Source organism: Argopecten irradians, chromosome 2 (assembly GCF_041381155.1).
Source record: "Argopecten irradians isolate NY chromosome 2, Ai_NY, whole genome shotgun sequence".
Lineage (NCBI taxonomy): Eukaryota > Metazoa > Mollusca > Bivalvia > Pectinida > Pectinidae > Argopecten > Argopecten irradians.
This window is the reverse complement of record NC_091135.1, coordinates 7,665,579-7,689,217: the sequence shown is the minus strand read 5'-3', so window position 1 is coordinate 7,689,217 and position 23,639 is coordinate 7,665,579. Positions and strand designations below refer to the sequence as shown.

General features: G+C 35.0%; 2 protein-coding genes across 2 annotated transcripts in view; one reads left to right on the top strand and one right to left on the bottom strand.

Annotated features, from left to right (window-relative positions):
* LOC138314329 (ubiquitin carboxyl-terminal hydrolase MINDY-3-like) overlaps nucleotides 1-23,639 on the bottom strand; it is a 350,037-nt gene that overhangs the window by 269,889 nt on the left and 56,509 nt on the right. The window lies entirely within an intron of this gene.
* LOC138314315 (polypeptide N-acetylgalactosaminyltransferase 5-like) lies at nucleotides 1,204-23,494 on the top strand. Its single transcript, XM_069254599.1, has 10 exons — nucleotides 1,204-1,378; nucleotides 3,690-3,856; nucleotides 7,872-8,036; nucleotides 8,639-8,855; nucleotides 16,453-16,570; nucleotides 18,281-18,466; nucleotides 19,289-19,417; nucleotides 19,769-19,873; nucleotides 20,240-20,368; nucleotides 20,694-23,494. Exons 1-10 carry the CDS (start codon nucleotides 1,320-1,322, stop codon nucleotides 20,844-20,846), a joined length of 1,428 nt encoding a protein of 475 aa, XP_069110700.1. The 5' UTR covers nucleotides 1,204-1,319; the 3' UTR covers nucleotides 20,847-23,494.

Sequence of the window (23,639 nt, the reverse complement as noted above, 5' to 3'; positions counted from 1 at the left end):
TATCGGCCAAATATACTGGGCTTTGTGACATCCGGTTTAGACAGGTTCCACTGTATTTTGTTAGCTCACCGAACTATAAACAGTTTTAATTTATCACCACCCCTGGGTCATATTTTAGTTAGAGTAACCTCCCCTATGTATCGGTTGCTATAGCTGAAGTTGCTTGCTCTTGTTATATTACTTCTTTGTTTACTGGACTCAACTGGAGAACTCTCCTGTTATATTGCAGCTGGAGTTCATTTCCTTATTCAGTCCCAACTGCAGGTATAGCCCTAGCTTACAACAGAACTAATATAGACTTAAGTCATATCACAACTCTTCAAGGCACATTACAAGTTCTGGAGTTACCTGGAATTAGCTCCCTTGGTTCCTTAAAAACCTGAAGTTCCTTCCGCTAGTCACATGAGTTATGAGTTATGTCCCCTTGTGGGTATTGACTGTGACATATTTGTGAGCAGAACATCATATTTCTCTGAGAAAGCGATGCAAATCAATATCTACCCACATTGCTTCTTGAGTAACCCAAATTATTTTTTGTTTCTTCCTCTTTCATACCGAAATCAAGGAGTGGTCAAGTCTAGAAACGTGTATAGTTAGGAGTTACCTCCCCTAAATTTGTCTGGAGAATTCGATAAGTTATTGCGTGGAAGGCGGGAAGACAGATACCATCTTATGTCTGACATACATCAACAAACATAATTAGCGGAACCAACGTACAATTAGATCAATCGAAATAGTGTTATTAATCACAACCAATTAGTACCACAGTGACCAATGAAGTCTGTCTCGGCCGATGGCTGACGGTGTGTCTATGACAACTCGTAGTGTGAGCCTGTCTGGTCAATCTTCAGACCCACAAAAGGATTACAAGTCTATATCAGGGCTGTAGATACGTCTGTTTGTGCTCCTGTACAATTGACTTTGCTTCGCCTAACAGCGTTCTGATTGTTGAGCTATTTTTAGGATAACCTTATTTTGATACCGATGCAGGAACAATCCACTATGCTGACATTTGAACACTATTCTGTGATGTTACCCACGAGAAAAATACATTAAGATTTATCTTCGCAACAAAATCGTTTTTAGAAGGTCAATATTTTTTGTTATCATTTTTTTGTTCGCAGCAGATTTATTTGTATAGATCGAATTTATTTCAATAGATCAAGGTCATTGGGCTAACATATCACATCAATGTTTTATATGTAGTATTTTCATTTATTGTAGGAGAAAACGGAAAAGCTGTAGTTATAGACAAGGATAAACTTTCGCCAGAGGAACGGAAAAAGTATGATGAAGGTTGGCAAAATAATGCCTTTAATATGTATGCCAGCGACATGATCTCACTTCATCGAAGTCTACCAGATGTACGAGACACTGAGTAAGTACAGCGCTTAATTATTCCTCAGCTTTAAACACTGGTAACCGGCCTGTCTCTTCCCATCATGCATCTGAATTTGAGATTTTTTGCTTGTGTCCGCGTACGTCGTTGTTGAGTTTTTTATGTGACGTGGATATCGTGAAGTCGTACTAGACTATTGGTCTTGTCATTGTTTGTGACAACCCTGTTCATTCGTTGAAAATTCACCAGTCTACACCAATCAATAGAAACAAATTGAGTCTTCGGGGGGATTTAATAGGGGATTAGGGAATTAAAGAAAGGGAAATACGACACGTAATCTCAGTCAGCAAGGAAGATTTCCTTACGAGGGATAAAAAGATTCACCAGATATATCTGGGAAGACGGCTTCAGATGCTGAATGTGACATCTTTAATCTTCCTATCCTGTGACGATGGTTAGGGCTGTTAATTGGTCTGCATGATTAACAATGGAAATTGTTTTTTCCTAACGATAATCAGGTCCCAGGGGTTACAACAGGATCCTCAAGTTACGTTAGTCTTATCAATTTGGTGTTAATGTTGGTTAGCATTTTAGATGATGTCCGCAGAGAATATGGGCCTTTTTAGCCATCATCCCATAAAAAAAAAACAGTCTTCGTGAGGTAATTCCAATGATATGGAAACGTTTTGTGTTTTTCATGGATTGAAGAGCTCCTTAGCTTGATTGAATAAACATGAAATATCATTACCAAACTGGAGTCATTTTGAGTGTTAGATTAAATTGATAAATTAATTACCTTTAAGACTTTCAGCTCACCTATATGAACTTTAAGGAACCAACTGAGTTTTGAAGCTGATAATGTCTTGTCTTTATGAATGGAGCAAGCAGAATTAACTATAGAATTTGGTCTTCCTCGATTAGGTAAAATGTGATGTATTTTCCTGGCATATTTCCAATATAAGTTAAGCAGCAGTTTTGGGGATGGCTAATGATGATGATTAATTAGTTACTGAATAGAAATCCTCCAGGGACAGTTTAGTCTTGCCACACAGCCCAGCCAAACCTCCTTAGCCTCATCTAGTTCTCATTGAACCACTCCTAGCTGTTGGACAATTGTCGCACATCATCTCGGGGGCAGTCTGGGGAGAAGTCAAACACAAGTTGTCATGGAAATGCTTTGGTGGATTTGGGATTTATTTGCCATGTTTGAAGCTTTGTGACCACCTTGATAGTTAGCGATGGACTCTAATTGAAATTTAATTTCTGTTGTTTTGAAAAAGTGTTTTCCCTTTGTAGAAATTGCAATGTTTAATGGTTGCTGTAACAGCACAAAAAATGTTTGTTGGTTTTTTTTTATGAATAATCTGTCAGTATTCTCCCATGGTTGTTTAAAAATAGGCCAGGATTTGGAGTTCAAAGAAGTCCAGAGTTCCCAAAGAAAAATTAGGAACCATGTTCCTTGCAACTGCCCCATATGGGTATATTAAACTGACAACCATGAGAGTAAAGGCAGGAGGTATAATATATATTGGACACCATAACCATTCTAGATGTCCTTCAATCTCCTACTGCATTAGAGGAATGTAGAGGGAGGCAAATTATTAAAGCATGATTTATACCTTTCTTATTGAATTATCACAAATATTGGCGTAGATAATCCTTTTGTTATCAAAAACTTACAATACAAAGAAACTGGTTACTTACCTCTAATGGACCGCGATATCTGGGTGGTTAAGATTTGACAATATATATTACCAGAAGCCTGCCATTTCTGGGCCGCAAGTTTGAACCCCATGTGGGATACTTGCCAGGTACTGATGGCTGGTTGTTGGTTTTTCTCCGAATACTCTGGCTTTCCTCTATCTTTTAAACCTAGCTGGCACATGGATGTCGATTTAATTAAACCAGACCAAATTTTATATCATATCATATACCATTGGTTTAACCTTTGTGAATTGTTATAGCTGAATCAGGTTTTCATGATGTCTGAATGGTCATAAATTTCGATTCAGATGATGACATCAACTCCCAAACAATTGATGGTTTTCAGATTGCTATATATAGTTGTATGCAATGCCTTTTTCATTGATTTTACCATTCATATATGTATATACACGTATAACTAAAAAGGAAAGAACTGTTTGGAAAAAATGTACTTCTGAATAGAATGCTGCCAAAAATATCTTTCTGAAGGTCATTGTGGTTGAGTTCTGCCAAGAAGGGAATATCACTTGAAGTCTTGCCATGAATACAAAGCTAATGATGCTGATGTATCTGGGGATATAAGGGTGATTTGAGAACTGATATTTTTTTTAATTTTTAAAGTAATAATTTGAAAATGTTTTTTCAGATGCAGATCCTTGCAGTACCAAGAAAAGTTACCTGACACCAGCGTGGTTGTGTGTTTCCACAACGAGGCTTGGACGGTCCTTCTCCGAACAGTACACAGTATTTTAGACCGGTCTGCACCACATTTACTAAAGGAAATCATTCTTGTGGACGATTTCTCAGACATGGGTTAGTATCACTGCTGAAAATTTTAAAATGATGTGATGTAGCCTCATTTTTGAGAATTTACTTTGTTTCGAGAAATTGGGCCCAGTGTGTAGAGATCATGGTTATATAGTAGTCCTGGCCCTGGCTCATTCCTGAAATAATTGGCCAAAACCATACATGGGCAATACCCCATGTATGTACAGTAGATAAATGATGGAAGCTTATACACAAAGTTCCAGTATCTTACAATATCAAATGTAGGCACAGAGGTTGATAATGTTTGTCAAGAAAAAATATTATGTCGAAAATCTAGGCATTAAACTGTAGTATCATCGACTTTCTTTTTGTATCAGCACAATTGTGTTACGTCACAGAGAAAGAAGGGTATAAATACATACAGAAAATCAAACTTGTGTCAATCGATCGGTAAGATAAGTCAAATAGTTTGATGAAAATCAAGAATGAAATATCATATTAATAAAAAACATAGATGACTTTTCTGGCTTTTGTAAAAAAAAAGTAATGTGATAAATATCAAAGATGAAAGATTTTCTCAATAAGAAAAAGTGAAAGAGTTTGCGGTTTTGGTCTGAGTCTGGGAACTAATATGATGAAAACAGAAAATGAAAAATGATTTTGTGAAAAAAGGCAGATGGGGTTTTTTGGTTTGGTGCAATGTGTGAGATATAGTCCATATCTCCATGAGAAGATCTTCCTCACCAGAAGGTTAATACAAACAATCCATTCTTGGGGAGAGTCGTAGACTGAATTGTCAGTCAATGATGAATGGACCTTGGGCCGAATTACATTTACTGGAGAAGATAAGATGGAGCAGCGCCATCTTAAACAGTTTACCGCCACGTCCCAGGGGAGACAACCCTGTGCTGTTCTGCAGATTGTGTCACATGGGGCCAAGAACCATGTGAGCAGTAATATATCTTATCTCCAATACTATGTTACTGTAGCATTGATATGGAAGAAACATATGGAAGGATCTAGTGAAAAAATATTTTCTTTGGAAATAGATATCACTTTACCCAGAGTATCTGTAAATAACAGTATTCAAAGTTCAAGTCCCATTGGTTAAATGAATTCAGTAGATATTCATTCTATCTGTAAATTTGTGATGTGCATGCATTGAAGTTATCGGAATGTGACGTACATTATGGCTTTGGATCACTTGTGCCCCTTTGGTTGCTATGGTTATAATTCAATAGATATTTTTCTGATAAAATTGTTGAACAGAATTAAAGCTGTGTAATTGTACTATATTTGAATGCGAGGGGATTCATCTGCACTCAAGTATACAAGTATGGTTATACAAGGATGATCGAGATAATGGTGTCCGTTTGAGCTCTAACATGGCCTGTTTGATAAGTTTCCAACAAACATTTTTGTACATATTTAGGAAAAATAAAAATTGTTTCCATTAGGTATCAACAAAAACAAATCCAAGGAAATGTATTGGGAAAACATTTATCATTTGTGATGCTAAATTGCTGATATTTTGCTATATTGAGAACCATCCAAGTGTTTTCAGGCAGTCTTTCCTAAATCCCATTATCTTTTTTCCAGCAACCACAGGATAACTGTATAAACTTTGTAAGACTGAGAGAATTATTTTCTTTGATGAAAAAGTGATGTTATTAGCCCTTTCAGACCATCATGATATTAATTTCCTTCTTTTGAAACAGAAATCAAATATTCTTATTGATGAAGTCTAAGAATCATGTATTGTTCGCCAGGAGAGACAAATTGTAACATATTGCAATATCACAGCAAATTCCGCTAATACTTCTAACACCAACATGAAGTCTCCTATGATTTCGGTTTTACATAGTTTAATGTCATATAGAAACAATGTGTGGTGTATATAGCGAGATTGTATTTCCAATAAACTTAAATGAGAATACATAGCTGATAGGATGCCCCTGTAGGCTTCAGTCTTTGAGTGATGTTGTAAGCCTTCCCTTTGAATGTCTCAATCACACCAACAGCCTTGCTAGTTTGGGTTCCCTGCCCTCTAATCTCTGCATTTCACTTTCTCTATGTCATTGAGAGGCTTGTTTTTTCTCAATTGAAGATCAAAGAAGCTGTGTTCTTGCTAAATTCTCTAGTGACACTGATTATCTTGTCCGCGTTATATGGAAGCCGAAGAACGATAGCTTTGGTATTGATATTAATCTATTATGCTTTTGAAAAAAATAATTTTGTTGCCCCAGGTATTCTGGTTTGAGGAATAATATCAAAATAATGGTTCCATAATTCAATATGTTATTCCAGAAAATTTCACTATAGCATTTACCAATATAATCGACAAGTTTAGATGGCTCCCGTCAGAAAATTTGTGAAAAACAGATGGATGTAATCAAGCTTTAATCTATACTATATCTATAAAATTTATAGAGGGTTCCATTCTTTTGAAATGCCTTAATATTTCTACTACCAAATGCCGATATTCTAAAACCTCCTTTTCGAAGGCGATCTCCTGGCACTTTTCATGATTTCTCATTTACACTGGTTGCCTAGTTACAATTACATTTAAGTCATAAATCCAAAACTTCAATGGATATTTTTTAGTGGAATCGTTTTGATGTTCACCAAATAAATGTTAACAGATAGCATGTAACATGTCCTGATGAGAAAATCATACCGTTACCATGGAAACAGCTGTGTCACTATGGCGCCGGAATGCTGATCCCTAACTTAGGAGTACTTGTTTCATGTAAAGAAATTCAGTCATACCTAATTTGAGAAAACAACCATTTGTGTTATTTCAAGTTTTTATAAAGCTATTTAAATGTAGAAAAAAAAAACTTTTTGATAAATATTGTTCTCAAAGATTCAATTAATTTTGGGTTTCGCATATCATGCGATATTGTTTGTAATACTTCCCAAGTGCTGTCGTTAAATTCTGGATATAAAGGTTTTTAGACGTTTTAGATTTCTTCTTTTGCCTTTTCTCGTCGTAAAATGAAGAGTAAAACTGTTATTCCATTACTGGTATGATGTTCCCCTGTGGAGTAGCTTTATTAAGATTTCTGCGGTACAGAACTCACCTTGGTAAAAGAACATCAATATGCTATTTAACTCCGTTTTATTTCTCAACAGAATTTTGATGTTATATCACTACATGGCTATAACGGGCATATTAGGCAGAACCTCTTCTTGTACTGGTGTTCGTTCTGAACGGCGAATAGCAATTTCTCTTTCCTTGTTCTTGGTTTGTAAACTAATCTTGCCATATAATTGGTTGCTGAAACTCTTACCTTTTTTGTGCAATGTTCATCACTCATGATTTCATCAAATATTTTTGATAATTTTTGCAATGTTCATAACTCACAATTTTATCAAATATTTTGGGAAACTTTCTGCAAAGCTTTTCAGTTTAGACAAAGGGGAATTCTGCTTATTTGCATCGTATGTTGTTTGGTACAAGATCTTGATACAATTTTATAAATGTGCTTGATGGTTTTCTTAAAATTAATTATGTATATGTAATAAAAATAAACAAAAAATAAAACAAACAAACTGATGTGAATTCGAAAGTTTTGTTTTCATCAATCTTGATGGTTGATTTTGCTGACAATAATTTCTGTAATGAATATTAAGTTCTGAAGAGTTAAATCAAGCGCTAAAGGGGCCAATGTCAAACGCATTATCATCAAATCTTAAATCTTTTTAATACATAACATTCGATTTTTTGCACTTTAAGAAAAATACATGTATTCTTGACAAAAATCACCAAAAGCAAAATGAGATTTTCAAACAAGATTATAGTTCAAACTTAAATGCATTTTCTTAGCATTAGAGTTGAAACGATACAAATCACACATTTTTATTAGAAAGTCACCTTCCCGACTAATTCACCACATAAATCACAGCTATTAACACAAAGATGGCGTAATGCTAAAAAGGAAATATTCAGTAACAGAATCACTCGATCTAAACTTTTCAACATGTATATCCACTTATCTAATGCTTTGTTTTATGACCGAGAGGATAAAGTTTAATGATTTGATTTTCCTTTTTACAGATCACCTCAAGGAACCTTTGGAAACGTACATGGCAAAATTAGGCAAAGTGAAAATAGTTCGGACTAAAAAGCGTGAAGGATTAATACGAGCCCGGTTGCTAGGATACTCAGTATCTACCGGAGATGTCCTGACGTACCTGGATTCTCACTGTGAATGCACTGAAGGTGATACAATCTATCATTAAGTTCTTTTGTCCCTGAAACAAAGATGCTACTCTGTTGTTTTATCATTAGAAATCAGTTATTTTATTTTTACTATAATTTTAGATACCGTAATCGACCCCTCCCCCCTTTTTATGCTTCAATTTCACTTACTTTGAATTAAATGCAGACTGAAAATATTAAAATCATGTGTGTTTCCTTACTGATATCTTTGCAAAATGATTGATGGCTTACTTAGTAGAATAATTTCATGGGCCATTTTATGAAAAGCTAGTGTGTTTCGATTAAGCGCCCCCTTATTTGCATCAATTTTTAAACGCCCTGGGCACTTATTGGGTCAATATACAGTATGCATGTACATGCATTGAAACAAGTATCTGCCAATTTCATTGAAATACTTTTCAAAACCCTATTTTAAGAAACAGGTTATGTATAAATTGACCTAAAGTACAGAGATTCACCTATATATTTAAAAAAAAAGGGGGGGGTTTCACCAAGGTGGGCCAATGTTTGCGCTCTTGTTAACTGTTAAATCAATTGATAATTACCATTGAAATAAAAAAGTTGTTACATTTCCATGTTTAACTTGACTTTCTTCCCTGTAGGATGGTTGGAACCCTTGTTAGACAGAATTGCTACAAACAACTCCATTGTCGTCTGTCCTGTCATCGACGTCATCGAAGATGACTCATTTAAATACCAATATGGCAGCGCCAAAAGCACAAGCATAGGTGGATTTGATTGGAATCTTCAGTTTAACTGGCACGCCATTCCTGAATACGAACGTCAACGAAGGGAATACAAAGACTATATGCCTGTCAGGTATGTTAAAGTGTATATCTATATCTTTGTGGAAATGAAATTTCATTAATTTTATGATTTTAATCCTTCTTAATTTTACTTGATTAGTGTTTCATCATTAAGTCGTCAATAATTACCATTGAGCATTTCTATAGTATTATAAATAGGAAGTATTAAACATAGATAATTAGTTCAATATTTTCATTTGTATTCATTTCACAACTTTGTTATCTTTATACAAAATACTTTTCATGAAAGGAAGAAAAATTTTAAGAAAAATTATATGAATGGTTTGGGAAGAAAAAATAAAAACACCATGTAAAAAATGCACTTTTCCAAAACGGTTAGACATTATAATTTTTTTTATAAATTTCAACAAGATTTAATAAAGCTGAAGTGACAGAATTCTAATCAGATAAAATGATGCAGAAGAACTTCTGGTGTACCAATTAGTTATCCGAGTTTTCCTGTTCATGTATTACTTGTCTGTGCATGATCGCTTCACCCGTCTCTTAACGGCCAATTATCGCCAAGAAGGGTACGAAGCATTTCAGTCAAGGCATTGTTAGCGAAAATTGTGCAAGTTAATTAGCACCGATAAAAATTGAGAAACTTCCTTACCAATTTGACTTTGAACAGAGAACGATTATCATGTTAAAACGCGTTGATTATTGAAATTACGTCACGTAGAGGGAAAGAAAACCAAGTAGAAAATTTCTAATGTTCTTCAGAATTTTGTGAATAATGTCATTGCGAAGGTAAAAAACTGAAATACGAAATTAACAACCTATAGAAGAAGGAATTGCCTGACATTACGAGGCATCGTAATGGAGTTTAATTTTTCAAATTACGAATAAAAGATTGCACTATTTTGAGTATGATGAGGGAAAATGGGTTTTTGTGCTTCCTGCGTAAAATTGAGGGGTTCTTTTTTCTGCGTTTGCTACTCTACACTGAAAACATGTTTAAATCAAATCTACTTCTATAGGCAGCGGTAATCTTGTTCTAACCAATATGCCTCTACAACATCGGAAAATTCTCACTTGGCTAAATAGACAATTTGTATTGTTATTCTTACCAATCTCCAATTTCCTAGAACTGCACTATATTGTTTTGGTGCATTTTACGAGTATTGCTGGATAAGTGACAGTACATAATGTGAACAAATACAGTCAAACCTGCCTTAGAGACCACCTTTATATAAAGACCACCTGATTCATGAGACCATCTTCACATAGTACCAGATGGTCAGTTTCAATACAATTTGACCTTTATATAAAGACTACTTAGCTAGAAATTCTGTATTTTCTTGCTACCTTGGGTAGTCTCTATAAGCAGGATTAACTGTAAATATATAAACATATTTATCTGCTTCAGCAGATCTGCATTTAATTTGTACGAAATTGGAGAAAGACAAAAACGATCATTTCCAGTATTAAGCCCCTACCCCCACCCCCACCCCCCAAATAAACAAAAAACAAAACAAAAAACAACATAAACAACTAATGTCTTCACACTGAAGCAGATGTGTGAATTCCTTGTGAGAAAATAATTTCCGTGTTAAGACACCATCTTTTACCCCAGACCTGGTTCGTGTCACAATACACCCATATACTGATATATCAACGACGGTGTGTGTCATCAATTCCTCGTCCCTCTATAAGTTTTAACCTGGCAACTGTCAATTTATTTTTAATCTTCACTAAATGAACTTGTCTTTTACTATCTGGGTATTGTCAAATCTTCAGAGCAAACACAGGAAATGTTGACATTGGATCTATCAGAATTGAATCCACTTCACCCAAGGCTTGTTTTGATAAGAAATCGCCATGGAAAAGTGATATTAAAACCAAAATTGGTAGTCATGGAAACCATGAAAAATTGTTATTTTAGGATCTTGCTGACGTTATATAGCATCAGTTTCTTTATTATGTAATCATGCTTCGCACATTGCTCTGTTCATCTTTGTGCGGTGGGAACACGGCCAGGTTCTACATAACCCTCATCATCACTGTAACTGCGTAGCCAAGAATTATAGATTTAATTACAGTTTTTCTTTCACCCCTATCTTCAATTTACCAAAGAATTTTTAAAAATTCATGAAAATTTCACAACTGCTTACAAGAGAACTTGAACAATTGCAGGTAAGGCGTCAGCCATGCTGCTTCACAACCCATAGGTGTTCATGTAGACTCGAGCCGTCGAACAACAAGCATTATGCCCAGTCACCTTTTCTTCTGCCGTTTTAATAGTAAAATTGATTTCTGCGAGCTAAAGTTTCTTGTTTCGTTTCCGCAGTGATGTGTTGGAGACCTGTCTAGAAGTGTTAAGTTATTTTACTTTCAAATCAATAACTCGACTTGGATATCTGCTGTCAGTAATGGATCGTCCTGTATCACACCTGCTATCCAGTGGTCTCTATGGGGAACCCTAAAATAGCTGTGTTTGTAGCTTCCTTATCATCTGATCTACGAGTGGCTCCCTAGCTCCAGAGGACCTAGTTAGCTTTCAAATAACGTGTGGGTCCCAAAGGCAAAACTCTGCAGCCCTAAAATAGCATGCGATCCCCAAAGGATCATGTGAGCATTAAAACATTTTGGACCCATAGGGTCAAGTTAACCAAAGATAATGTGTGACTTCTGCTCGGTAATATTAGCTTCGTAGGCTGAAAAATCAAATTACTTCATATGTATTTATTATTGAATTAATGTAACTATTTTTGGTCAAAACATATCTTGATATATATGTACAGGGAATTTGGCTCCATTTGATGCAGAAGTTTGTCGCATAATGTTTGGTATCTTTTCTCAAGAGATATAAACAGGGGGCTTCAAACCAATAGATCGTCCATTTCTCCAGTTTATGGTATACCATACGGATGACGGAAAACTGAATTAAGTCATCATAATTCTTCAGTCACTAATATTATTGGTTGTAATATGTATTTATCTATCTGTTCCACATTTATTGTCTCAGATTTATTAATGTTCAATATAAGAACAACATATCACATCTAATTGGTGAAAAAAATGACTGGAAAAAAATCACGTAATGTTATTGTTATTATGGTGTATCACATTCTGTTGTATTTTTATTGATTTGTGCCGAGTTTGATTCCTCGCCTGTTGTTATTGCCTGGTACAGTGGTTAAGTGTATCTTACGATCATGTGTGAACCTCCTTACAAGTATCAGATCGATCTCCTAAACCACAGGTATATAGTCTATCTGCACATAGAGATAGGAACTCTCTCCAATACAGGCAAATTAATCTCTTACAGAACATTATGAAGTGGCAGGGTTTGTCTGTATCAGAGACGGGACATCATCCAAACATTCCCATAACATTAAACACCTGTCCAGTATCGCCAGATCTTTCTTAGTTTTCAGGACGTCTCGTGACTTTTTTCAACTTTTCTTGGTCTTTGACGAATTGTTTGGCTAATGTAGGCCCCATATTATGAAGAAAAGATAACATCTACACAAGGTAATATAGTACATAGAGAGTTGTCTTCTTTGACTTGTATTACAATATCAAATATGTTTCGATTGTCAATGATACCGTTTTTTGTCTCCTAAATATTGATGGTTTGATCTCTAGCAAAATGACAAACAATTTGATTTAAGTGTCCAGGCAGGGAGACTCAGAGTATTGTTCATATAAATACAACATCACTTTGATTTAGTGTTTGTGCATTTGGATCAAAAGACCGAAAATACTTCTGTCAAAATGAACGATTGTTCATATCGTAAAGGTTCACAATTTGCCTATTTGTTGGTGAGAATAAATTACAAGATGCCTAATTTTACTCATAAGTAAAGGAACCCCGTCTGAAATATTTCATCTGACAAATAAAAAGGGATCCGACTACATCTTTGTTCTTTGCACATAATGCATCAGACAAGTGGTATGGTGGGTCTGACATTTTCTTGGTGGCCCCGATGTACATATAAGGTGTATGTCAACACCATATCGTGGTAATGGCTCCACTGAACGTAATTTTCACAGAGACTTTTGTCTTTGGTTCCCATTCTTCCAGTGAGGCTCTATTATACGGATATCACAAAGACAGGGACGGTGAAAGGAACTTCCTGTGCTGAGGCTCGCTGTATGATTTATTAATTAGCCAGCTCAATAGATTGGAGCAGTGTTCGGCTGAGATTTACTGGGGCAAGATCAACCTGTAAGCCATATATAGGCTTCAATGGCAGAACCACTAACATGGATAATTGATTTACGATTCAAATTCCGTCCAGGAAATTGTGGGAAATTACAGGGTTTTGTCTGTAGCTTTGCAGGAATGGATAGAGCCATGTGATTGACAGAGGATCTGGTGATGGTGTGTCTCTATGGGGAGGGATCACTTATTGAGACAGAGGGGGGTGCGGGGGTGGGGGGGCATGGGTGGGGGGCAGAAGGGAATGGAGGAGGGGGTAGTAAAGGTAGATAGGTAGGGGTAGTGTATCAGGCAGGAATTGGTAAAACACAAAGGCGTGTGATAGAAAGTTGTTGGTCAACAGATTACATACACTGCGGGAGGTCGTTCTTAAGTCACCTTACCTGTGAACCATTACTTACCAACAAAATGTCTGAATTCGGGAGGTATAATTGTTAATGGAGGAAGCCAAAGTACCAAAAATAAAACCATGATCTTATAAAATGCTAGTATAAGGCTACTGTCTCAGTCATTAAGCTTGAAAGGCTAAGTAGGTGTTGTCAGGTCCCGATTGTATAGGCTTTCATCCACTCTAAAACCTTTCACAACCTAAAATGACCTTGGAGTGTTAATAGATAATAAAAGTAATTGGTATCAGGTTTTTTTGTGTGGCCTAAGAAACTTTCTCCTGGCTGTTTTAGAAGTCTAAATCACTTGGATGGATAGAACATAATTAAACTTTATACAGAGGGATGTAGCTTTACAGGTCAGAAGGTCACAGGTCAAGATCATTGTTGCTATAAATACATATTAGAAAATTTGTTTCCCCCTTGGAATTTATGAGTCAAGTAAAGGCACTAATTCTTGCAATGATTTTACCAATATTACCAGGTTCAGGAATCTGTTCCCAAACTCAAGTTTATAATTACGTTTCAAGGATTTTATAAAAAATTATGTGAGAATTGGATGCAAAGCTTTCAATTTATGGTTTTGGAATAGAAGTTTGTCCATTGGCCATGTTTGAACAGTAGAAATGATAGATTCAGAAATAATCAGATTAAATTTCTCAAGGTGTCAGTCTGTCAGTGTGTATCTGAAATAACAGCCTTAGCAAAGTTACAATCACAGCTACGATTGTTTAAATTTCACGCTGCGGGAGTGTTAAATTTAAACTCTACAGATTTCCCCGATTGATGTTTGTAACGGAAATGATCGGCCTAATAGAAGCAGTAAATTTTCAACTTATGTCATTAAGGGGGATTTCCAATGATAAAAATGGAATCAATATGACAAATTACCGTTACTGATGATTTGTACTCTAGTGTGGATCGAGGAGCAACGCCAGTCTCTCACCGTGCTATAGGCCATGTTTGTCGTGGCTATTACATGATTTAGCCATGGGACATTGGATTCCATGTTAAATTGAGCGAGTATAGTACACATCGTCAGAAATGCAGGGTTTCTTTTAGCCATTACTATAGTATTTGTAAAATTCTGAACGCCACTGTTGATTAGGCAATTCAGTTGTTGGCTATTATGTGTTGTGGATACTCCAACGTCCCATGGGGCCTTTCATCGTGGAAGTGTTGTAAAGGAGAAGAACCCTTGAATAATTGTTAGAAATATTCCTAATTCCAATCAGGAAATGCATCAATCAGTGTTAGAGATGTTACTTGTTTCATTTTATTGAAATTTTTAACCTGTCAGAAGTGATTATCGGTACAAATGTTCAAAGTAAAGACTGGGAAAGTTTCCTGTCCAGATTAATCTAACAATACTTTGATGAAAATAATTTTGGACACTTTAAGTCGAAAGGTTTCAAAGTGCAGTTCACGATTCAATTCTGTACTTTAAAAATTTTGATTAAGCTGAATATGCAATTCAATCGCAATTCAAAAAACATGGATATTAGAAATAAAATTAATTATCTTTTAAAAACAACTGAACAAAGGACTTGAGACATTTTTCTATCAACTCAGTTTCTGGAGCAGTCTAATTTTCCGACTTTCTTCCTAGAACTTTTAATTTTTTACAATTTCTTATGATACCCATGTGAAGCGTGAAACATGATGAATGTGTAAAATTGTTGATCGCTTCATGTGAAAATTATACAAAAGTTCACATCACTGAACATTAATGAATGTTCTATTTCAAATTACGGCTGCTAAAAAATCAGGTTTTCTGATGGTCGGTCGTTGACATGGACATATGGATTATTTTAACATGCTTCAGAACCACATGTTATACACGTAACACGTTGGGCTTGTCTCCTCTGATACTGCCCCGCACAGTCGTGTGGTCATGACATCGACCATCCACATCGACCCAGCAGCCATATTAGTCGAGGCCATCAACACCCTAATTAAATTCTGATCAGCTGATCTAATCAGAGCAGGACTTGATCAGATCTTTGTGCATCGTCTGCATACTAATAGGCTATGTACTCTCCCGCCGGCCATAGACCGGTAAATGGACGGCTAATGTGGTCAATATACTTTGCCTGTGGTCAAAACGTAGGGTAAATAGACGGTATGTCAGTTAAAAAAAGTCAACAGATCCTATTGTCGTCTACATCGTGTGTACATATTTATATTCCTTATTTGTAAACAATCACAAAAGGAATTATTATCGTTTTGTCATTTGATATGCATTACACTACAAAAAAAAAAATCATTACCATAATTCTTAATCACTATGCAGATTAAATTGTACGTGCCTGATACAGGGGCTCACATGTATATATGTACTCTTAGATTATATTTTCATAATTAGATTATATATAAGATTATGTTTTTATTTCAAGAGCCAGACTAGTTGGGATGCAGTATTAATGCCGATGTTATATGTCATATGTTGTAAAACAATGTTAAATCCATGAGATGGAGGCGTTCATACAACTTCAACTCTTCTTCAGAAAAGGGGAGGGGTGTTTATAGGGGGAGGGGCGCTAATTACGGCGAATACGGTATGTGATTTGAAAAATACTTTTCTTACTTGTCTCTTACTGACATATTTAATACAAGTCATTTTAAGTTGTCCCCCCTTCATAAAGATCAAGTTGTCTCCCTTTCAAAGAAAAAATTGGTATGTACATGATAATACATGTACATACATGTTCCTCCATAAGATGTAAACCTGGGTCATTTTTTTGTTTATACAATTGGTCTGATTGGGCCATTTGTAAAAGTAATTATTTCAAGGTATAAATCCTTACGGACCTGCAGATTTTGATATGGTCCTGTGATGGCTTTGTCAAGGTTCATCTGAAAATAAGAGAAAAATCACCAGATCTGTCATTAATTCACAAACAAACGACTAGGTCCAACCAGTCAAACCGTCGAAATGAAAACAGCCCAGTTGTCTCCTCTTGAAAATTAATAACCAAGTTGTCTCCCTTTACCAGATACAGAACCACAAACATGAAAAAATTAATGTCTATGAAATCGTGTCTTTGTACTTGCAGATCCCCTACAATGGCAGGAGGACTATTCTCCATCAGTCGGGAGTACTTCACAAAAATCGGAACCTACGACCCAGGGATGGACATTTGGGGTGGAGAAAACTTGGAAATGTCCTTCAGGGTACGTATAGATAGGACCCACAGATAATGTCACCGAAATGACAAGATTTACTCTTTATTTGTATTCGTCAGTATTATTGAGACATGGTACTGGTGGTCTCAATGGAGAACCATTGGCTTTTGTCTGATGAAAGACTTTCAGAAAAATCCTTTATTTTAAGGTCACTTTCATGTGAGTTTTGTGATTAAACCCTCAAGGGATTGACTGTCATAAAAATTCCTTATTGTCAACATTCAAGGGCAAAGGCCAACATCATCTGCAAAAACATTTAAATGATGACAACTTTATTGTTTGACAGTTAGATTAGAATAGTATGTATATTGTCTGTAAATCCTTTCTCTTACATTTATTGATATTTGATAGAGGTTTATCAAGCTTTATCTAACATGGAAACAAGCATCTACAAATTGTTCTTGTCATATTTATTTCTGCATACAGTATTTGACCCAATTAGCGCTCAGGACGTTTCAAAAATTGAAAAAATGAAAAGGTGCTAATAAGACGACATTATTGCAAATCTATACAGTGTCAGGCAATTGAAATTATTGAGGCCTCAAAAGGGGGAGGGGCGCTTATAGGGACATGGGCTTTCATTGGTAGAATATGGTAGTTTAATTTTGCATGTCAGCTTTAAATGTTTAAGAAAATGTATACTGACAGTATTTGATTTCAAATCCTGCATACCTAAGGACCGAAAATTTCTTTTCCTTTTTTTCATCCTTTTTTGAGAAGTTGTTTTAAGTATGCTTGATAATATAACATGACAACGGACAATCTCATATAACACAGAGAAATTAGCGTGAAAGTTTGTCTTTGAATTATTTCTCTTTGTTGAGATAATGACCATCCCTCTATAGAAAACACATGCAATACAAATTTTCTTCAATTCAATGGAACAGTTTTACAGCAATGAATGGGATCTGTTACTGTAGCGACCGAGCCAGAATCAACAGAATTGCTCAGTAATAAGTAGAGAATGAGTCTTGTGCTCGGTTTTAGTAGAACTCTGGGACTAAAAACACACGTCATATTAAATTTGTGGAGATATTTACGACGGCATGCAGAGAGGTCGCAGGTCTATACTAACAGTCTCTAGGGGTCCAGCAGCCATTTTTATGGTTCCACCGCCTCACACAGCGGTAATACACATATTTGTCTGACATTTCTCCCCCAATACAACATTGGACATGAGAAGAGACAATTTGACCAAATTACCAAGTCTTGCGTGTCTGGGCTTATCATGTGGACACAATTGACTTTTAATAAACATGGCCAGAACTGACCTACACAGAATTTGTTACAGTAGAAAATTCCTTCTCAATCTTAATCACCAGCTACCGAGAATGACAAAAAGGGAATGAAAAAGGCACGAGTGGCGAGAGGTCCCAGGGGAGATAACTAAGGCAGCAGACCAAGGCTTCGGTGATTAGAGGGGTGACCATGCATACACTGAACTACAATATATCACACACAATACACACTACACAATAGGCTAATATCACAGTCTGGAGCTGATAAAGGATATGTTTGATATCACAACTCTTGATAATGACATGGTTTAATTGATTGTCTCTCATATATGCCATTTGAATGAAAGTTATTGATTTGTAGAGACAATCATCTCAACACTAAAAATGATATGTTCAATTTTTTTGGACATTTGTGTGTTAAATATTCTTTTATATGACCTTGACCTTGACCTTTATACAGGTTTGGATGTGTGGCGGCACACTCGAGATCATCCCATGCTCACATGTAGGGCACATCTTTAGAAAACGTAGTCCATACAAGTGGAGGTCAGGGGTCAATGTGGTAAAGAAAAACTCAATACGATTGGCCGAGGTCTGGATGGACGACTATAGAAACTATTATTATGAGCGATTTAATAATGATTTGGTTAGTATCATAATGTTTATATTCAGTAAATTACTTATGTATATTACCATGAAGATACTCGAGCTGAACTGGTGTTTATTTTTGTGGACTTTTGTTATTTATTCACAAGAAGAAACATTCGCGTATTTGTAAATTACAAGCTATATTCTTTCCAATTTAGTCACGGTCTTAAAGTTTTGCAAAATTTAAAGATGCTCCACCGCTGACAATTGGTATTTTTTCATTATCGAAAACAGGAGCAGACAGTTTCAAATCTTTCTTCAGTTACAAAATTACTTACTTTACACCATTACCATCATTGAAAAGTTTGAGCTTCTAACTTTACTTCAAGTTGAAAATATAAAAAATAATTAATTGCATCCTGAAAAAAAAACTGTGGCACTATATCCTATATGGAATGAAGTACTGATTGCACATGCACCAAAGGCAAAATAAATTATTTTATATTATTTTTTGTGTTAATTAGACATATACATACACAATTAAACACCAATTATTGTTCTAATGATGAATGCCATTTTTGCTCTGTCGGCGGTGGAGCATCTTTAACTTGATCATGAATATAGCAAAATTTAAACCCCTGCGAAGGAAGGGAACTGTACAGTATATCATCTTATAAATGTAAATATATATATATAATGAATGCATATTTACAACAAAACTGGTAAAATGCCTTTCCCATAAAACAGTATCTTTAACATTTCTGAAATCTCCTATATGTGGAGATGAACTAATGTAAAAGTAATTGACCATATAATTTTGAAGATCAATTTTTACCCCAGAACCTTCTATAATTGGAGTGAATTGTTTATTTCTCATCAGGGTGATTATGGCGATGTTTCGGAGAGGAAGGCGCTGAGAAAGAAATTAAACTGCAAATCATTTGACTGGTTTGTGAAAAACATCTATCCTGATCTGTTTGTACCCGGGGAGGCAGTCGCATCAGGGGAGGTAAGTCATACAGAAATATTACTGTGGAAACTGCAACGGAACCTTTAAAGAATATATATATAGCTTTTCTTATGAATAGCCCTATCAATACTGTGTTACTTTAACGGAGTTAGATTTACAGTTGTAGTTTTATTTGCTGCTTGGACATTTTGTATGAAGTAATATTATACAATTCCAGTTTATAAAAGGCTCACTAAAAAGGAAGGTTCCTTCCTTTGTTTTGAACAGGCAGCAGTAATTTTCAGCTCTGAATTATAAAGTTTATATATAACTCAATCCAAATATAGCACAATTATTGTATTACGTATAGTAATTGGTAAATGTTTTATTGTGAGGTTTATACCTTTGTAGGTAAGGAATAAGGCCAAGCCAATGTGTGTGGATAGCTCGGTGGATTCTCACAACTTCCACAAACCTGTAAACATGTGGCCGTGTCACAACCAGGGTGGGAATCAGGTGAGTTCATAGTATCTTTGATGTCCCTCATATCCATCAAACACCCAGGTGTATTTACATATCCTAATGGCTGCCGACAAGTTCTCATCAAGATATTACTGGCTTATTTTCTGGTTAAAAGTCATGTACTGATAGAAGATGCTTCTAGCAGACTTTCTAGCAAAATGTGTTTGAATTCATTCAAATACATTACATTTACTGTACATACATTGTATGTATACATTAGCAAGAATTAGTTCCTGATAGTAACTGGTTGCCACTTGTTTATAATGTATGGTAGTAATATTGTAATTACAAATTTGGAAAAAAAGCTTCAAATGTATAAATATGCGATGAATGTACGTATTTCCTGTTTGTTTTTGTCAGTACTGGATGTTGAGTAAGGGAGGTGAGATTCGCCGTGACGACGGTTGTCTAGACTACTCTGGTGGTGAGAGCGTGATTATCTACCCCTGTCACAGTCAGAAGGGCAACCAAGAATGGGTATATAGGGAGGTCAGTATATCAACAACCTGTCAACAATTAAAATGTTCAGAAATCTTTATAATGCTTCTTTTCTAAAGACATTGTTTGTTTGAAATTGTTTTTTGAAGTTTGGACTGAACTTGTCCAATTTCAAGTAAATATTGATCTATATAAAACAAGCTTTCTTTCCTTGCAGTTTTACTTGCCATCTTGTTTCTTGTACTTCTATGTTGAATGTTATAACATAATCGTGCCATCCTTAATACAGTTTCTGTTCATATTAAAAGATATTCAACTGCAACAAACCGGTTTTATCTCCAACCCTGCTTACTTTATCAATATTGATAATTTGTAGGATAACACGATTCTCCATGCCAACACACAAAAATGTATGGAAGTGTCTGTGGATGGACAGAAACTTCTGATGCGGACATGTTCTGGGACCGACAGACAACTCTGGCAGTGGAAGAAGAAACCTCCGAATGGCATTATACGTGACGTAGCGTAGACGCCTCATTGTTATCGTGTTGATACAGAATTGTTATTTTTCTATGCAAGAGATGTTATTTTTATAGAGATCCTGAGGAAAGTATTTTATAATGTCATACTGTGATCTAAACTTTGACACAACGTTCCAAGGACAAGTCATTCCACGCGGCCAGCTGCCACATCATCAGTGGGCGGGTGGCCGCCATTTTGTATTTCGGTGGCCAATGTAGTGAATGTGGATGTTTTATTGTGAATTACCTGCATTTTAAATGTGGATGTGATGTCTGCTTAAAAATGTGTCGTATTGTGTCCAATTTAGCGTGGGAAGCTCCCGTTTTTCAGGCAATTCGTCTAGAATTTGTCAGATTTTATGAATACAGAAGATTGCTTACAATACCTCCACACATTGTGCTATAGCTCTTTTCCAAAAAAAATTAATTGTATCAGTTAGATTTTTGCTATGGGTTCAACTTACAAAGGTATAAATAAAAGTACATTTTACCTTAAAGTAACTTACATTATTTCCACCAAATTGTTGGGTTTTTTTTTACAAAATACCTTTAAAATAACTTACAATCGAATGAAGCTGTTATGGAATGACAGATATCCTTTACATAGTTTATTATCACATATTTTAGTGGGAGGCTCTTCCTATAATAACTTACACGTATAATTATCTCCAGAATGGCTTACTATTAGATCATTATGGTGTTGTTTGTTGGATTTTTAGATGATTATGTTAAAGGAAAATTCTAATTAAATGAAATAACCTTTGAACTTAAGATTCTATGGAGATGACCTTTGAACCCCAAGATGATACAGAAATGACCTTTGTCCTCAGATATCATAGTTGACCTCTGACATTGAATTATAAATGGGAGCCAGAGAGCAGGAACAATATTCACTGTCTTACATTGAATGTTCCTCATTTTATGTCAAAATTTTGTAAAAAAAATCATATACTAGTAAGGAAAATTCTTAAATATCTAATTCATCCTTGCTCAATCAATGTGGTTTTATTATTGTTTTGAAGTCACAAATTACTTTTTATATGAGATAAAAGACTTAGAAATCCATTTTATTCACAAATAAATATGTTTTGTTTTATAATATATGATCTGTGATCATATTAACATACTTTTTTCATTTGAGAGTTATTCCGCTTTAATTCATTAAAAAAATAATGATATTGATCAATTATTATGTTGTTTAATTAAATTTTAATGAGATAATGTGATTTGTTTAATGTTAATTGTCTGTATATAAGATAATGTGTATGAAATACCTATTTTGATACGTTATAGTGTACATAAGGCTGCCAAAAACCAGAGTGTACATGTTTAGATTTAATTCATGGGGTAAATATGCGAGTGTTAAAATGTCGCCCCTATATAACTTTATTGATTTCCAGTTGATCTGGAAGCTAGATTCTATTTTTGTTGAAATTGATTGTAGTATTATGTTTTTATTGTGATCAGAGTTGTTGCCCTTTGCGAAGCATTTTCTCAATATATACATGTACAGTACAGCTAAAGGGCTTTCTTTCGCGGCTACTAAATCACACAACTAGTTTTCTGTATTTGCATATTACATAGTTATCTGCCCTTGTGGGTAGGTATTGATTGTGACGTCATGTATTTCCAAGCATAGCGTCGTACTTTTCAGAGAAAATTGTGTGAATTTTGGTCACAAAATATTGATGTCACAATGGATTCCTACCGGCAAGGGAGGTAACTATATATTATTCAAAGATGGAATACATCAAGTAATGTAACTAACAATCATTCAGTAATGACACTGGTTGTATTCAAACATGAATAACCTAAGACTTACAGTAGATCAATCATCGGAAATTCACAGTTGATTTTACTTCACTACACAGTTAAGTGTAGCGTGGTGTATGTGTTGCAATCAACCACGAGATTCTGATGATGATGTAGATCATATCTTGTTTGTAAAATGTATGACTTTAATTCTTTTAAGTTTGTATTCAAATACATGTCCCTTCTGAAGTTGAATTACCTTTTATTACCACACTACAATTCGGAACCATATAATATTTGTTAATGATTTAACCATTTAATATTATAGTGAAACCAGATTAATATTTGTGACTCAAAATTTCAAATGGTGTAAATAGTAGACTTATCGGGTAGTTATCTTTCTTTCTTTTTAACAACCAAAATATTTATCTAACAAACACTGAAGGTTACCCACCTGCTTTACTAGGCATTGCTGGAAATGTCACAAGAGGGAATTGCAATCACATATCATATACTTGGGTAGACTTTTCACTAAATTAATTATAGTAGTTATATGGTTAAAGTTTTATTTACCTTTAGTAATAAAATGCCAAACATTTTTGCTTTGTCATCAAAATATATATGTAAAGTTTTTATTGTATGTATATTTTACTCATCATCACTGAATTCATTACACATACCGTATACCACATCATTTCCAACAAATACAGTATTTATTCAAATGGTCCATTGAATGCATTCATACAATTGTGTTTGTATTATTCAAAAATTAAAATGAATTCATATTTGTATTATTAAGCATTCAGATTGAATTCTATTATTGCTGCACATTTTTACAAGTTCAAACATGGTGGCCATATTGTTGTAACTGACGCATTCCAAAAAAAAAAAAAAAAAAAAAGAACATTCCTGAAAATGTACAAGCTCATGTAGACTAGGCGATCCTTAAATTTAAAACACTCAAAAAGGAGTTTCACAAACTAGATCAACAAAAGCACTTGTAATAGAAATTTGGTTATTCTAGCAGGTACTACCTGTTAACAAAACTT